At 31.5% G+C, this 18,026-nt stretch overlaps 1 protein-coding gene and 1 long non-coding RNA gene across 2 annotated transcripts; both read right to left on the reverse strand.

The window, feature by feature from the left end:
- Positions 1-7,960: 7,960 nt before the first annotated feature.
- LOC105122274 (uncharacterized) lies at positions 7,961-9,551 on the reverse strand. Its single transcript, XR_841669.1, has 2 exons — positions 8,515-9,551; positions 7,961-8,395 (listed from the first exon to the last, which is right to left on the reverse strand). It is a non-coding gene; the product is annotated as an uncharacterized LOC105122274 (long non-coding RNA).
- Positions 9,552-9,807: 256 nt separating this feature from the next.
- Positions 9,808-13,603, reverse strand: LOC105122275 (Thioredoxin superfamily protein). The gene is made up of 10 exons (XM_011021294.1): positions 13,247-13,603; positions 13,085-13,129; positions 12,913-12,969; positions 12,271-12,340; positions 11,883-11,924; positions 11,675-11,748; positions 10,973-11,043; positions 10,735-10,820; positions 10,528-10,637; positions 9,808-10,108 (listed from the first exon to the last, which is right to left on the reverse strand). The coding sequence occupies exons 1-10, from the start codon at positions 13,373-13,375 to the stop codon at positions 10,049-10,051; spliced, it is 744 nt and encodes a 247-aa protein (XP_011019596.1). The 5' UTR covers positions 13,376-13,603; the 3' UTR covers positions 9,808-10,048.
- Positions 13,604-18,026: the final 4,423 nt, after the last annotated feature.

Raw genomic sequence — 18,026 nt, forward strand, 5'->3', positions numbered from 1 at the left:
ATTTCTTAGCAAGCTTGCAAATAGCATCAACTTTAAATGATTTTAAGTTGTTCGTAGATTCTAAAGCATAGCTAAGTACAAGGAGTTTTATTATCCCATCATTAAATCTAAAATTTAATTATTCATACTAAAATTTTATTATTAAGTTAAATATATCATAATAATAATGTTGATAAACTATCACTGGTTTTTGTTATTGATATAAATGACTTATAGTTTTTTTATACGAAACATTTATATGTGGTATGTCAATCTCATATTGTATGTAAATAGATTATACATATGCAAGGAGAAAATAAAATCCGGAATATAATTAAATCAATTTTCAATTTCACAAGTAGTAGTTTTCCATCTTTTGTAAGAAGACTATTTTCTTTTTATCTAATAAAAGATAGACTATTCATATATCTAAATTTAATGAAAAATATTCAATTTTATTAATTAGGATTTCACTAGTATCTTATTTAGGTTATTTGCTAATAATAATTATCTTCCTGATTAATATTTATCTTTCATATTTTATAAGAGAATTTATTGTAAAAGCTCATAAATTACTGTATAAAATAATTAAATTTTAATAAATATATTAACAAGATTTAGTTAATGAATATCACGAGAAAACTAGTTAGTTTTTTAAATTTTAATCAAATTAAGATTAATATATTTAATAACATCTTTCTTTTAATACCATAATATATATTGACTAAAATCTTTTAGTCTATGTAAGTAAAATCTAAAATAAATTTATATTTTTTAAAATACTAAAGATAAAGGAAAGAATATAATTTTATTATTTTTTCATTAAGATATTCTTATCAATTTATTGGATAAAATATAGATTATTTATAAAATAAATAAATAAATAAATTCAATATTTTAAGTAGATTTTTACTAAGTTCTGCGTTTTGGTTATTTATTAAGAATGATTTTACAATTCTAAATAATATTAGATGAGAATATTAATGCTAACTTGGAGTTTTTTTTATGAGAATACATTTAGAAAAAAATAATTTAAACCCATTAGAGCTCTTATTTAGAACTTATTAATTACTACATTGCATTTATCATGTGTAAATTAAAATTTTAAATACTGATTTATTTTTCTAACTAGGCTACAGCCCACCTCAGCCTTCTACATTCCTCCGCCTATGGTTTAGATTAAATTTCTCTTGGAATGATGTTGGAAACACACTTCCAACATCGATCTATCTATTTATCTAGACTATTTAAGAGATTAGTTCAGGCTCGTCGATTCATTAATTACATGTTATTTGAGATCCTTGGAAATCTGTTGAATGCAATATTGAGGTTGATTGGATGTACTAATAGTACGAGAATTACATGTGTATATGCCCAGGCCAATAATACTATTGTTTCCAAGCAAATAAGTTTCAGAATTCAAAGGATGTGAAGAATACAATAGGAAGAGGGCGGTATACATGAACCGTACGTCTGAAAGTAGAATAGCAATAGTGCATGGTGCAGAAGTATTGGTTGTAAAGAAGAAGAAGACCCTTTAAGAGGTGGAAGAGTGCTGCATAAGATGTTAGAATTTTTGGGTTAAATATTCGACTTTTGATTTTTTCCAAGTCTTGAAGGATAGACAGTCAGCAAAAGATAACAGCATGACTAGAACTTGATGAATAAGCCAATCTCTCAAGTCCTCCATTTCTGTGTATCTGGTCCATAGTATTGATTATCGATCGAGATGTCAATTTCACTTCAAACTATTCTGGTCTAAACGACCTAAACATGATTGGTTAAGTTGACCGTTTTCCTTGCTGCTAGTTAATCCAATTTTCAGACAAGACAACAGAACCTCCTGTACATCGTGGGATCTAGAAAAATAGTATAACCTATTTACTAGGTTAATAGTTGAGTCGAGTTAAAAGGGTTCGTCTTTGAGCTTGCTGGGGTGGTGATTTCTTATTTCTATCGTCCAAGAAGTTGAGGGATCTTTAATATTTTGAGCTATAAGTTTATAGGGCAAATAGCATGTAAAGTTAAATTCTATAGCCAGACGTTTGGTGAAGCCAAGTTTATTGAGTGCCTAGCGAAGACATAGAAGGTAGGATTTTACAAGGAATATAGATCTCTAAGTAAAAGTCGGCAAAACCATCGTTAGCATGACTGGACTAGCTAATCATAACGCATCTTGGCTTCCTGGTAAAGCAAAACACCTTTCTCTCTTTTGCCATTCCTTTTTTAAAATCTGAACAAGTCAATACTATTTACCATGATACAAGTAGGTCAATCCAGGGTCGTCCCTTCCAATCCCACTACAAAAAACCAACCTCAAATTTGGCAAACTTGAAAAAAACGAAAATCAAACTTTATCTACAAAGCAAATTGATTGGTTTAAAACCTAGCAATGGCAGACCAAGAGTAGTGGGGTTATTTTTCATCCTTCAATGTTCCGCATCCAAAGATGGACTAGAAAATTAGTTCTTTCCCTTTCAAAGTAAAAGACTAGGCATACGCGTGTTTACCCTCAAATTAAACCAGTAATCTTCTATATTTTTTTCTTATTTTGCGCCGCCGACGTCGGCAAGTTCTGTGTCATGAATTTATCAGATAAATTGACTTGGATTTATCTGGATTGAATAAATTCTTTTTTTTAAAAAATCAAAATAATCTAGTTTTAAAAAAATCAATAAATTTCAAGTCAATTATTAGGAAAAAAAATCAAAATAATCTAGTTTTAAATCAATAAATTTCAAGTCAATTATTAGGGTTAGATCGAATTTTAAAACAATGTTGTTAATGGCCGGATTAGATATTTACCGGTCATAATCTAGAGTTTAAAAGATAAGGGTGGACAGCAAACTACAACATCAATTGTCTATCTCTGGAAGGAAGAAAGTTAATTTGTGTCTATTTATTTATTTATTTATTTTCAATTAATAATATGTCAACGGCTGTGACCGTGGGCGAGGGCCGGTAAAAGTGGGAACATACCCCGCCAGTCCCGCTAGGACCATGGAAATATGTGCCATTCATGAGAAGATATGTTATATTGGAAATTTTTTAATTTTCAATTTGAGATAGATTTAAAATTAGTGTCTAATCTATATTGAAACTAACAAATCAGTCTACAACCTTCAATATTTTGCATGTCTCTCCCTCACCTTTCCAGGTTGTAACACATTCATCCCCTGTGTCCGGGGGCGGAATTAGGGGAGGGCAAGCAGCGGTCCCTCAAAAAAGTTTTTATTTTTTTAATTTAAATAAATATTTTTTTAATATTATATATTATTATATTAATTTTGGCCTCCCAGTAAAATATACTTGGTTCCGCTCCTACCTATGTTATGGCTCGTTGATAGAAAATTAAAATGTTTTAATTATTAAAAAAATATAGAAATTTTTTTCATAGATATATCCATTCCCGATCCAATTAAAAAAAAATGATTTGTAAAGAACAATCTAAAAATAAGCATATCATTGAATCCAAAAGAAATTAAAATTCTAACTTCAATTGGTATGATTTACATGCAAAACATTGTTTATCATCTCGGGATAATATAAAAGAATCCTTATTTAGAAAAATAAAAATTTTATTTTCAAATTTTAAAATCCAAGGTTTTTTTCCTTTATTTTAATTGATTTTATGTCTTTTTCTTATTGAATTTTTAATTTTAATGTCATTTTTATTTTATAATATACTCTTATAACGGGTTTTTTTTTATCTTAGCATATATTATACATGTAACAACAATTCATTTTTTCCGGTCTAATCTATGAGAATTTTGATTTCTTTTGAGACACACATAGTAAGATTTATTATGAAAAAATAAAATTATTTTTCTATATGGAGTATGTAGCTTGGCAAGTGGATTGTTATTGATTTATGCTCGTTAAAGATAGGCTGGAGAGAAATTTGAAAATTGTTAAAGATTGGAGACTATTACGTAATTCCTATAAATTAGCAGGGACTGATTTTAGTTGCCTCTATCACCTGTATAGTTTTTGTACTGTTAGCCTATGAAGTTATGACATATGTCCACGTTGGCTGTAGCCTGTACTTGACGCCAGCAGACCATATCTATGTTGTGGTGGACCACACGTGTGGCCCCCGCACGCGTGATGGCTCTCTCTTTAACTTTACAACGTGCTCCTCACCAGCAGCCACCTCACTCCTGCGAGTATCATTTCTTTTTTCCCTTTCAATATAGGATTTTTATTTTATAGATCTTTCACTTTTTCTCCAAAAATAATTCTTTGGATTCTTTTTCATTATTTCTTAAGTTAAAATTTAAATCGCATGCACTTGAAGCTATATATTTAAATTTTGTAGCTAAAAAAGTGTATGTTTGGCATTGTAGTGTAGGGTGATTTTTTTTAATATATAAAAATATTTTTTAAAGTAAATTATAGTTTTAAAATATATTCAAAAACAAAAATTAATACACCCATACAAACACCTAGAAAATAATCATATACTATGTAGATATGATCTGCTGGCGTGTAAGATTACAATCACATGTGGTATTTACATACGTGATCAAGTTATTGATTAGATTTTATTTGTGTATAATTAATTTAAATTTTTGGGCTTTTATTTGTTTAAACTGGGTTTAATGGCAACTTTTCCTCCAAAATTGTTAGAGTTGTGACGTATTAAAGCATGCTTGCATTGCCAATTTAATCAATAATAATATTTGAGTCAATATGATCTCTCCGTTTGATTTATCAGTTATTATTGAACAAAAAATCCCTTTAAGAAAAATATCAGCTTTTGATATTTAATTTGAGCTGAGAATTTTCACTCCTGGTAATGAAAACTCAATCTATTTTCATAAATAATTTCAAAAAGTATCAAATCAAAAGGGTATTTTTTAAAATTTTTATGTAACATTTGATATTAATAAAATGTAAAAAGATTAAAAAACTACATGCATGTATTTATCTACTTGGTCTTAGTATGATTAAAAAGATATTTACATGGTTCAATGTATAATATCCAATCAAGTTTAAAATAAATTAATTCTAAAATGATCTATGTGAATTTATATGACCCTTCCAGGATCCTTAAAATTTTAAGATTATTCCCTCTTATTTTCTATTTCTTATAACTTATTGAACTTCCATTGTTCTGGAAATAAATGAAATAATTTCTAACTTCAAAATATATTGAAACTATTTAATTATAAAAATGAATTGAATTTTCATTATCATCAAATATGAGAAGCTAGAGTTAAAGAAATATATATAAAATATAGGTTTTTTTAATAATTTCCGGCAATTAAAACAAGTAGAAAACAATATTTATCCATCCTATGATAATTTAACAATAAAATGGACTGAATAAATAATACAAACCATAACATGTGACACCTCCAATGAACAAGAATGCCATTAACCCGTTTAAACTGTGATTTAAGGATTGCTTTGGATTCGTTCAACATCAATCACATTTGACTTCCATAATGTTTTTGCTGCCATACACATGATTCTTGAACCTCGTTTAATGCATGCTCCTGCGATGAAGAATTCAATTTTTAGCACTCCTCCAAAGTTTACTGCTTGCCTGATATTGTTCGTTGTGATGATCCATTCAACATGAGCACTGTTCTCTTCTTTAGAGAACAGTGCAAGACTCTGAATTCTCTTGTTTCTCCACCAAATCTGCCATGTAAACTGATGGATTTCCCCTGGAATTGCTGTGTCCGTGTTAATGCAATCCAGCTGCTCAACAAATGACCAGTACGTGGACAGGACAACATGCATTACGGAGGAGAATTTTATTGTATTCAGGGAGTAATTAGTGGTGACCGGTTGGTTATTTTCTAAATTCATCTTGAAAAAATAGATAAACACGGAGAGAATAAAAAAATAAACTTCATAACTCAAAAAAATAATAAGAATATATTTATATAATTTCTCTTTACTATTTATACCTACTTTTTCTTTAACATGAATTCAATAAATAAATAATGGTCTTAAATGAGTATGGTGCGATGATAAAAAATTTGAGATTTGTATAGTAGTTTTCGAGTTCGAGTCAGGACATACGCTTCTTGTAAGAGTTTGAAACAACCAGAATTTTACTCGTTTATCTAGATCCATAAAGTATATTTTCTAAAAATAAATTTTTTCAAATCCAAAAATAAAAAAAATAAATAATAAAATATCACTAGTTATTATTCTTTTCACACCATGACAGATACCAAAAAAAATACAAATTTTAAAATTTCAAATTACTTGTTGTAAAATCCAATTGTCTGTATTCAAACAAAGAAAAACATGGTAAAATTTTGAAACATTGAATCTAATCTCATGATATTTGAACATTACGTTACATTTGTAATTTAGACATTGGAATATTTGACTTACTATTATATTCTACATATAGATACATACAAGCCCAAAAAATTCTAACAAAGCAACTACATACCAATAATTTCAGCATACACATGCCAATTTAACTTGTCCACATACATCACCTATAAATAAATACACCAAAATTTATTTCTTATTTTTAATTTTTAATGAAAAAAAAAAACCCTCGATCCTTCTTCAAGCATGGGCTATAAATTAAGTTGAGGAAATGATAGGAGCAAATGTGGTAGCTCCAAAATATTTGGTCATGATGAAGTGAGATTGGTAATAAATTTTAAAAAAAAGGACCACTAGTGCGTATCACAAAACCACCAGGAGTGGAAATGGGGACCACTAGAAACAGAACGCGTGTCGCCATCTTTCGGCGTGTCTCGCTTGCTTGTAATAAAAGACTTCGTGTTTCGTCAACGTGACGGACTTTCTTTCAGCCCTAGTCCTCCTTTGCTGTGACACGACGTCGCTCTGTCCCCTGTCCTTTCCTCACTTTTACTATTTGTTGTGAAAAGAGGTAAACAAAAGTGATAGTGGTAAAAAAGTAATACCGATTGTACAAATCTTGTGTTTGTTTGTTCCCATGTTTTATTTTTATTTTTTACCTAGGAGTTTGTAATATATTTTCTTTTAATTTTTAATTTCTTATTTCTTACCCGGGTGTGAGATAATGTTTTATTTTATAACCAATATGCAGTCCCAAAATAAATTCATTAATTTTATTTTTATGAAAATCTTAGTCGTTATCAACCTCCTTACTTTTTCAACTATTGTGGGGACAAATCCTGTTAACTACCAAGCCAGCCTTGATCTTCTAGTATCCATACCAACTTTTTTTTTTTTTTAAAAAAGAAAAAATTATTGCAGATCAATATAGAACTCAGCAGATCCTTTATCGTGGATCTTAAAGAAAAAAATTATTATGGTTTAACTTGATCTCTTTAAAATTATTATGGTTTAACTTGATCTAAGTAAGTTAATTATATTTTGATGAATATAGTCAAAATATATTTACTTTTTATTTTTTTAAAAATAGCATTTTAAATGTTTTAAAGAAAAACTAAATCAATAACGAATGACTTAAATTGTATCCACCTTTAAACCAGATTTAGCATGTAAATGAGCTAAAATGAAATAATCACAGCTGAATTTCAATTTTTTTTTAACTTTTTATTATGTTTTTAAATATTTTTAAATTGATATGCTATATTGAAAATAAATTATAAAAATATAAAAATATTTTTTTAATATAAAAATATTTTTAAAAATAATTCCTATCGCACCTATATTCTACGTTTACAACAATGTAACGTAATGTACAAGAACGAGAACATGAATGGAAAGTAGCAGCAAATTTTGAGAATAATATTATGTTTAAGTTATTAAATCTAAGAACTGATGATCAGAAACCCGTAGATGAATGTGAGAACGTGCTTGTTTGGCACATCATTGGAGATTTAAATAATATAAAAATATTCCATTCTTTATACCAACAACGAATGTCCCAAGAGCGAGGCTTGCACATCCAAGGCAAAGGAAGGAGTAGTAAAATCCAATCTAGCAGGAGTGTTCATAGAAAAGAGCAAGCATGGCCCCTCCCCCAGGCATTTTCTATCCCTTTTTTATAGCCTCAAAATTCCACTTCCAAAGGCAAAGGTGACTGCTGGCCCTTAAACAAAAGGCACGCCAAGCACAAGTTAATGGGGAGTGAGGAAAAAAGCGAGGGTGAGTGGGACGGCCTGAGCGTGGGCCGACAAGGAAATGGTGGGGGCCCACAACGCGGCGAGGAAATAGAGAAGGACTGGACCCCATCCATCCTTGGTTGATAATGATTTGCGACTGTACTGTCACCTTCAAATCCTAATTTCTTTTCCTGTCCTTCGAAAAAATATTTAATTCTAGAGGAGAATATTCGGCGGCGCCACTTTATTGCGACGGAAATCTCGGTTCTCCCAACATGTGTATTTAATTTTAGCCTCTGGCGGGCCCCTTTTGTGCCGGGCGGTTCTCTTTAATCGCCTCGTCATGGGTGTGAGCACACGCCGTGGCTCTTGTTGCCTCACTGAAAACCAAAAACGTCTGAGCAACCCTGGTAAGTTCATATGAGAAATAAATTGTTTAATATTTGATTCAAAGACAGGTTTTAAATTAAATTGAAATTAACCCGGTGTGTTAACTCACTCATGACCTAGTTGAGAGGTTTGTTAGGTGCACTAATGGTTTGCTCCATGAGTTGATAATGATACAGTTGTTTATTAGCCCAATAAATCAAGTTTCCCAATCCACTAAACCTAGCACAGCCCTGCCAGAGACCTCTCCATGATCACGCCCTACTTGGTGGCTTCGGGCAGAGGGCCTGCTAAACACAACGAAAACTCACTACTCTTTAGAATAAAAACCATATCGAGGCCCATCACAAATTTCTTACAAAATATTGGATCTTTAGTGGAAGAATTCGGATCATTAATCATGCAAAACACTTGGCAAGAATTCAATATTAGGATATAGCTTTGACGGTTTAAAACTTGTCCATCGAAAAAAAAAGACATTCTGCAGAAATTGTTTCGTGACGAGTGGTGGCTTCGACGAATGGGCAAGAAGTGTTTTGTATTTAGGATCAACTGAATGGGCTGGGTAGCTTTGTCACATCTTGATAAAAACCGCAACTCCCATTCTGATAAGATTAAAACCAGAATCTTCGAGTTAGGTTTGCAAGCTCTAACGATCAGGCTTCAACATCCTTTGGAAACGACAACGCCAGGAAGGATGGCAAGGATCAACAAGTCAGCTTGTTGCAATGTATGGCAGGTTGAGTGTTTTTATGCGAAGCTACTTTGCAAGACAAGACGATCCTTTACTTCTTTACATGACTTTCATATAATGGGTAATCAGAAAGAACATCTATCGCTTCAGCCTAAAAAATAGCCCATGATGTGCGAGAATGGATAAAATCATTTACCCATGTTTTCATACAGCGATGGGTTGACAAATGAATGGGAAACATGTCAAAATGATGATGAGCCTGTGCCCCATTCACTTTTAACTACAGTTATAAGGCTCGGTTTGACTAATAAGTTAACTTAGAACCGACCAACAAGTTAACTTAGAACCTGGCTTGGGTCTGGATAGGAAGGATTGATCTGGTAAAAAACTGTCAGATTTATTTTGTTTTATAAAAAAAAAAAAATTGATCAGAGCATCATCATTTGATCATTTAAAAAAGGTTAACCCTCCGGCCATGACCCGGGCCTTGTTATAGGTTGGATTTTAAAAATATGCTTTTAAAAGTCTTTCCTCACTAACCTCCTGAAGAGCTATATGACTGTATCGAGAGAGAGTGAACGGTGCAAAAACCATGTTAAATTGTGTAAATTGACAGCTTTACACATTCCTGGTAAATTTTCCAGGTCAATTTTTTTTTTTTAAAAATGACCCTCCTAATCAATCATGACCCGGATCTTGCTCTAGGTTGGATTTTAAAAATATGCTTTTAAAAGTCTTTCTTCATTAACCTCTTGTAGAGCTAAATGACTATATCAAGAGAGAGTGAACGGTGCAAAAACAGTGTTAAATTGTGTAAATTGACAGCTTTACACATTCCTGGTCAATTTTCTTTGTCAAAGGGAACAGAAAAGTGATCAAGATGATTTTTACCCCCCTGATGTATTCTGAAATGACTGACGAATTGGAGCTTCTAAATTGACAAGTAAATAGCTCAGGATTTTACATATCCCAGAAGATGCCGATCAAGTTCAAAATGTCGTGAAAGAACTCTCTGCAAAGTAGATAGCCCAGGAATGAACAGAAATTCTTAGATATTCAATTCACAGTGCACAAAATATATTCACAATGAGCAACATATGCAGCATCACTCGAAGTCAGTCCATGTATGATATAAAATTATTAGTAAGAGCAAGAAACTAATGTGATTTATCCATCTTATCATCAAGCATATGAGACTCATGCAACAAGATATTTGAAATTAAATGCTTAATCCTAGGTTGAAAAACCAAAGCAATCTACAAGAATTAACTAAATGTATTCTTTCACAAGGCTGGCTCAAGGTTAATGATAAAACCATATTGGTGTTATCAATTGCCTCTTCTGTTCACATAGATGAAAGGATGCTTGCCAATAGAATAGAAAATAATTCAACATAAAAGAAAACTAAGAAATTTAAGTTGACAGGAATACCTTAGTTACAGGAGGATGAGAAGCTTTTGCTTCATAATCCCACTCTGGAAAGCGTGTAACCTCAGTTGCATTCTCAAACAAAATATACGTAGGAAGTTGGTCCATGCCACCTACATCAAGGCCACCCTTTCAAGACTAGGTACTCAAGAACAATCAACAGAAGAATTGGAAAAATCACCTAGGATGGCTTGTAACCCTATTATTTACCACTTAGAGATATTCCAAATTTTTCTGCAGCATTTGGGAAGAGTCCAAGATCAACTATTCCAAATGATAAGTTCTTGTTCGAGTATCTGTTATAGGAACACAAGAACATGAAACAGACATGCACGCATGCACACGCAATTGATAGATGACATGAGTGATAAAATGAAAAACAAAGGAAACTTCTCTTCTGCTCTCCAAAAATCCAAGCAACAATGGTAACTGAATATGGGAAACTTACGTAATTGAGAGCTCTGGAAAGCACCGACTAGCATGTATGCAAGCAGAGGAGCACAAAGCGCGGAATTCTACCTGCCAGAAGCAAGGTTTTCCCATAATCCAAAATGCAGGAATCCAGAAAATCACCAAAATCGCTACAGGAAAAATCATTGTTTTGCACACGTCTTAAATAGGCAAGTTCAATATTTGTGAGAAATGATACATATTAATCTCCATGGAAAGCTTTATCAGCTTCATCTAAGGCAAGTTAACCAGTAGCGCAGCCAATAGAAAGTCAAGGAGAGCAAAAAGGTGAAAGTTGTAATCAAGGGATGTGCATTGGTGAACTGTCAAGTTGGCAAGAACAAACATAAGCCAGAATGTCTTTAGTCATTAAAATGTGTAATTTATAACCGATTACCGCCTCCCTGGTGTGGTTTTAATATCCACAGAAGAATATAGAGCTGCAGCTCATTCAACAAATTAGTCATCATGGATGAGATGAGATCCTGCATTGTTCTCCCTCAACTAAAACTGGTTCAAGGAGCATGTCTTTTAATGCTCAATGACTTCAATTCATAAATAATGCACACGTTCCAATGCTCAACTTGTTAAACTTTCATGAAAAGTGAGATGCTAAACATTTGCATATATTGCCCGGAAGGAAGTCAACACACTGGACATTTTTTAAGATTAAAATTCTGAGAAAAGTGTGAGAACTAACCAACCAGAATCTTGATGTGTTCCCTTCTGTCAGCAAGCTCTCCAACTGAAGTGGTGTTAATTTACTTGACATGCCTGGAAATCAAACCAGATAAAAGAAAAAAAAAAAGAAAAACAGAAAAGCGGTCTGAGATCCTAACATAGCACGTCCTGTCTGTACTCCATGAAATGCATGGGATCAATGAGGGCAATCAAAATTCAGTCCATACCTAGTCCTTCAAAAGCAGGTGGTTGTGTTACAAGATATATCACTGCAAAATGAGTAAAGTACAAGAAAAGTTATTTTTGCAACACAAAATCATTGAAGTCAATATCTACACATTTAGTTGTAAGATATTCAATTTTGGCATCCTTTTCTACCAAGATTGAACAAGTATCTTCATGGAAGAAGTAAACGAAAGCAATGCAATCAAGAGGGATATAATTTTAAGGTTTCTAGAAAAACATTTCTTGGTAGGACTAGAAAGCCAAAAGCATGACATTTAAACATAAGAAAGTAAATCATATTACCATAACAATATAACTCATAAACCCACATCTTCTAATTTCCAGTATAACTCTCCTAACAGATGTCATAATATAGAAAAAGAAACAAACCTGAAAACACCACCATGTACCAGAGAGCCAAATGGTAATCCATTATCAAAGAAATGGCAACAAGAAAAATCTGAAAAAATAGCACGTAATTCAAGTCAGAACAGAATGAGAAAGTAACCCAGAGGAGAGCGACAAGAAACAACGCAGACCATAACATGGTACAAGTCTACAGTGACTCAGCCTAAGCCGTGCCTTTTCCAAAGCTGGATATCACTATCATAATTTTATCATATCTGGTTGTATTCGACAGGATGCAACCCATATTCAGTCAAGTGCAGCTAAATTATAGGTGCATTTTCATCAGGTAGAGAGTCTAGTCAGTCACAATTGCAGAATGGGGCGACAATTGCAATTCAGAAAAGGCATTATAGAACTAACCCAACCAAGACTTCGATATGGCAAGCACACATCGTTTAAAATGACATCAATCAAAACAACTCTCAACTGGTTAGCAACTGCGCAAATTCCCTTTGCACTATCAATGAAAACTCGACATTCCAACGACACAAGCGCATTTAACAAGTGTGATTTCCCATATTGAATAAGCATGTACCATTGCAATCATGTTTGCTAATCAACAAAAAGAAACGTTAATTTCATAGCTCGAAGTTGGTAAAATTGCAGACTAAGAGGAGAGATAACCTTAGCGAAAAATAGCATATTGGAAATAAAAGCTTCCCATGTTTCATCTCTCACAATCTGTTGTTGCACAAAATTAAAAAACGTAAAATTTAGTCAACCAAATCACAAGATCTTTTTGCTTGATAAAAAATATTGATAATAATAAAAATGAGAAGTAATTTCATTCGATTACCTTATAGGTGGCTAACAAGGCAAACGCCAAAACCGCTTGAATCTCCTACACACACAAATAAATAAATAAAAACAGTTGATTTCACTAAGCCAAAAGCTGCAATATAGTTAAAAAAAAGAAAAAAAATTAATAGGAGAGGGGTAGGGAGATGGTGTAGAGTACTCGATAAAAGAGGCGGTGAATGAGGTGAGGAGAGAGGACAGAGGTGGCGGAGGTGCGAGTGATGAGGTAAGAGAAGAAAGTGAGGAAATGGAGGAGGTAATATGGCTCCGATAGCGGATTTGGATTCATCACTACTCTTCGATTCTATTTCTTCTATCAGTAGATCAAAAGCTTTGTTGTCTCCCTTGTACTGTATTGTGACACAGAGGAAGGGTGCCTGTGATTGGATTTAATTGAAGATCCAAGGATAAGCAGAGGATTAATTGTCCTTGGGAGCACCACCTTCACCTGCTATTGTGCTGTTAGAGAGTTGTGAAAATCTGGGTTAATTTTATTACATTTTATAAAATATAAATGCTTGTTTTTATGTTTTTAACTCTTCTATTTATACCTTGTTCCTTCCTTTACTGCAAAAAAAAAAATTATATCAAAATTCATTTTTTTTTCTTTTTCATTTTCCTTTCCTTTTCATTTCAATTTCTTTTTTTTTCTCAATTAAATAAAAAAATTTAATGGTTTTCTTGGTTGTTTTTTAATTGTCAAAATTAACCAGATATTAATTTAATTTATATTTTTTAAAATTTTAAATTTAAATTAAATAAAAAACCGAATTAAAAAAAATTATTTTATCAATTTCAGCCTCAAATTTTTATTATTAATCAATCGAGTTGATTTTAAATCGATTAAGTTGATTGAATCATATTGAAAAAGTTTTTACTTAATTTAATTTTAAACTCAAATTAGATAAAAAAAATTTTAATTAGGAGACATTTTTTTTAATTTTTTTATTAGTTGGACGGGTTATTTTTGAAGCGATTAAGCCGATTGAATTATATTTAATTAATTTTTATATAATTTAATTTTAAATATAAACTAAAAAAAATTAAATTTTGAGATTTCAACTTTAATTTATTCAATTGATTTTAATTTCCATTTATTAACATGGCAAACCGCATTAATAGCTGTTAATGATAATATTTTTTTGTTAAGTTTAATTTTTTTATACAACCCGTAGAGTAAGGCTCGTAAACTAGAAATAAGCTAAAGTAATGGTAGCAATAATTTTTTATAGTCCAAATATTTTTTTGTTAAGTTTAATTTTTTTTTATACAACCCGTAGAATAAGGCTCATAAACTAGAAATAAGCTAAAGTAATGGTAGAAATAGGGATAATTTAATGCTTTAATTATATAAGTTATTATTGGGTAGGGGTAAGAAAATTGTCAATTCTAATTTCTATAAAATCTAGAATATATTGTTTTATAAAAGAAATTAAAAAATCTAGTTTAGCCTAATTTGATTTGGTGCACAATAAGTGGCAAGTTAATTTTTTAAAATAATAACAATGTAGGATATTTAATTTTAAAATAATAAAGTTTTAGTTTAGTAAGAGCTTTATTGCAAATAGGTTAACCATGCAATCCAAGCTTAACAATAGCAAATCTAATCTCTTACAAAATGCTTCATTCATCCAATTCAAATGTTTGATTGTTCTCAATTTTTTTTAAAAAAAAACACTATAATATGTGATTTAATTTGTTTGATTGTTCTCAATTTAAAAAAAAAACACTATAATATGTGATTTAATAATTTTATTAAAAAATGACCTAATTGAAAAATGATAAGGATCTAAATGACACATAATTCAACTAATACACTATTATAAAATTCTATAGGAACCCTGATAAGGATTGATGACCATTTCCCCCCCAATATTAACGTAAATAAAAATATCCAATATCCGTCTTATATTAAAGTTTATAACATGATATTTAATTGGTTTAGGAAAAATGTCTATTATATAATTGTTTCATGAAGCATTCCAACTAAAAAACACAAAAAGGTGCTCATGTACCGAAATATTCAATTAATTCAATATGTGTATTAAAATAAAATTAATTCAATACAGGAACACGCTACTTAATTCAAATATTCAATACATAAACATGAATTAATCTCTATCTTTCCAACAAAAAATAATAATTAAATATTCAATATCGAATGCCTGCCTCTAGATTCAATTTCTCTCCACTTTGGTTGTCTGAAAATATTTCTTTTGCCCACATGGCTAAATGGGCCCAAAGTGAAACAGTAGACCTACTCCTACCAAAGCCCATTGAACTCAAAATCCATCCACTGAAGCCCAACTGCATCTATTCTTCCTCGAATTCGATTAAACAGGAAGGTTAGGATGAAAAGGTAGAGGTGGCATTAGGCTGCTCATATTCCAGTGTTGCAGCTTCCAAGCATAATTATAAAACCCATATAGATAAATGACCTGATTTCCAAGTTTAATACGTAAATCTCATTAATCCCAATAAAAAAAATTTTATTTTGAATTAATTTTAAAAAATTAAACCAGGCCTCACTCATGTTTTTTTACGGGGTTGTGACAGGGTTATGGGCCGAGTTGTTAAGTCAATAAAGTTTAACTAGCTCAACTCTTTCTTGATTTAAGATGAAATCCAACTTAAACCATTCTCGAAATCAATGGATTACTAGGGTTCAACGATTCTGCTTGCAAGCAACTGAACAATTGATTCAATTGAGCTGCAAAATCAATTACAATAATCTAGAAAATGTGGTTACTGGGTTGGTATAGGGGCACCGTGCCTTTCCTTTCAATAAAACTGTGGCTCGCTAAAAGCAAAAAAGAAAAGCGCATGGGCTTGAAATAGAAGCCTGTCGGGCTATCCCGGACCTACTCCCACAACATTTGACCATACTTTTGGTTCAAAAGCTCCTGCCCTAATGCGAATGCTCGTTCATGGCTTATGGAAAACATCGTGGAGGAGAGATTAGAAGGAAAGGACCAAAAAAAAAAAAAAAAACTAGAAGGTACCATCATGTGATCAACTTCCCTCTTTCTATATTTCTTAGCACGTATTGTTCTTTGGTTGTTAAGAGATTCATTTGACCTTAAATGACTTATATAAATTAGGGATGGTTTATTAATATATATGAAATCTTATTTAATATTAATATTAATATTTAATTATTATCGCGCTTGATTAGTATTTCAAGATATAAAATAAGGTATAAAAAAGATGAGATAGATTTAATTAAAAAGATATAAAATAAATATATTTAGAGATAATTTAAAAATAGTATACTTCTAAAAACTGATATAAAAGGAAAAACATGTTATCGCCTCTGTTTTAAGAAGTTTCAGTTTTGAATTTCTTCCCAGCTAATTATGAAAAATAAACCTTGAGGTTATATTACTAATAATAATTAATAATCGGGCTGCCTTAGATAAAGATGGTTCAAACCCATATAGAACTGTTGGCTTTTGAGGAGAGGGAGAATTGATGAGGTTGCTTCCATGGATAGAAAAGTTTGTGAATTAGCTTAGCATACAACATTGGCATTTGAGGAGAGGGAGAATTGAGGTTGCTTCCATGGATAAAAAAGTTTGTGAATTAGCTTAGCATACAACATTTTATGACTTCACTTGTATTTGAAATTACTCTCATGGCAAGTTTTATTTTCGATTTGGAAAAGTCAAGTCAGCATGCCGAAAAAAAAGAAAAAAAAACCCTTTGGTTTGCAAAGGATAAGGTTAATTTCCACAAGTAATGATTTTATTATGTGAAATGTTAATATGATAATTATTTCTTTTGGAATTTTGTAAATAATTCTATTTCCTTTCCACCATTTTTTGTACGAGGAGTATGAATTTCTGGAGGGTGTTGTAGAAATTTAATTAGCCCATTCCCTCTTCTTCTTTCTTGCGTGATAAAGAGAGAAATCCTACAAGAAACCATCATTCTTTTTTATGGGTATTGCAGATAGAAAAATTAGATTCTCTAAGTTTAATTATTGTTAATTATTACTTGGTATTAGGGAAAGTGACGTATTGATAAAGATTGTGGCCTCATGGTGGTGCTCATCGAGCTGCCATGGCACTTTACTTCGAGACTTTAGAAAGGTGGGAATTTGCGATTAATAATGCAAGTGATCACACAACTTTTCTCAGATTTTCACCTTTACCTAGGCTCTCTCCACCACAACTGTGCCTATGGAGGCTTGACAGATTTCAAATGTATATGTTCCTTGCTTGCACAGCAAATTAGGTCCGTAATTTCTCTAGTCCCTCCCCTTTACTTCATCCTTTCATTAATTTGTCGATTTTTAAAACTGTTGTTTAAAATTAAGAATTTTTTATTCTGATTTTATCTCTAGGTAAAACATTTTATTATAAGATTAATGGAAGAGTAACTCCATCGGATGTACAACTGTAAAGTAATGAGCTAGATGCATAGCTAGTTTTAAACTTAGCGAGCCTACTAGCTAGTTCTAGCTCCAAAAAAATAATTAATTAGAAAGATTATATACCACTGTAGATGAGCCAAACTAGCTACTGAATACATTGATTTTATTTATCATAGCCAGCTTATAGTTTTGAATAAAGTCCAACTAAACCGAGCATCTCCCTAGATTAGCCACTCTATATTTATAACATGGTGCGTGCGCATGTGTTCGTATATATTATATTGATTAAATATAAAGGAAAAAAAATAGTAATTCAACAACCACAATTCGGACTCGATTAAATTAATTAATTTCTTACATGCTTCATGAAAATGGACCTTGTAAGGATCTTAGCAGTCACAAGGGACTGAAATAATCTATATAGGAAGATTTGAATTTTAACTTCATGCCACTTTCTTCTTCTTAATCTTTTATATATATATATATATATATATATATATATAGACAAACATGCACGTTGTTGCATGAAGTGCTCTTCCAATTAATTAAAGTTTAAATAAATGCT

This window comes from Populus euphratica, unplaced genomic scaffold (genome assembly GCF_000495115.2).
Source record: "Populus euphratica unplaced genomic scaffold, PopEup_1.0 scaffold19.1, whole genome shotgun sequence".
NCBI classification, from domain to species: domain Eukaryota; kingdom Viridiplantae; phylum Streptophyta; class Magnoliopsida; order Malpighiales; family Salicaceae; genus Populus; species Populus euphratica.

Excerpts from the sequence above, each read along its gene's own strand:
- LOC105122275 (XM_011021294.1), bottom strand. The coding sequence starts at position 13,375 with ATGAATCCAAATCCGCTATCGGAGCCATATTACCTCCTCCATTTCCTC. Across the intron at positions 11,749-11,882 it reads ACCTGCTTTTGAAGGACTAG|GCATGTCAAGTAAATTAACA; the intron begins GTATGGACTGAA and ends TTTGATTTCCAG. Across the intron at positions 10,821-10,972 it reads TTTCCAGAGCTCTCAATTAC|ATACTCGAACAAGAACTTAT; the intron begins GTAAGTTTCCCA and ends TTCCTATAACAG.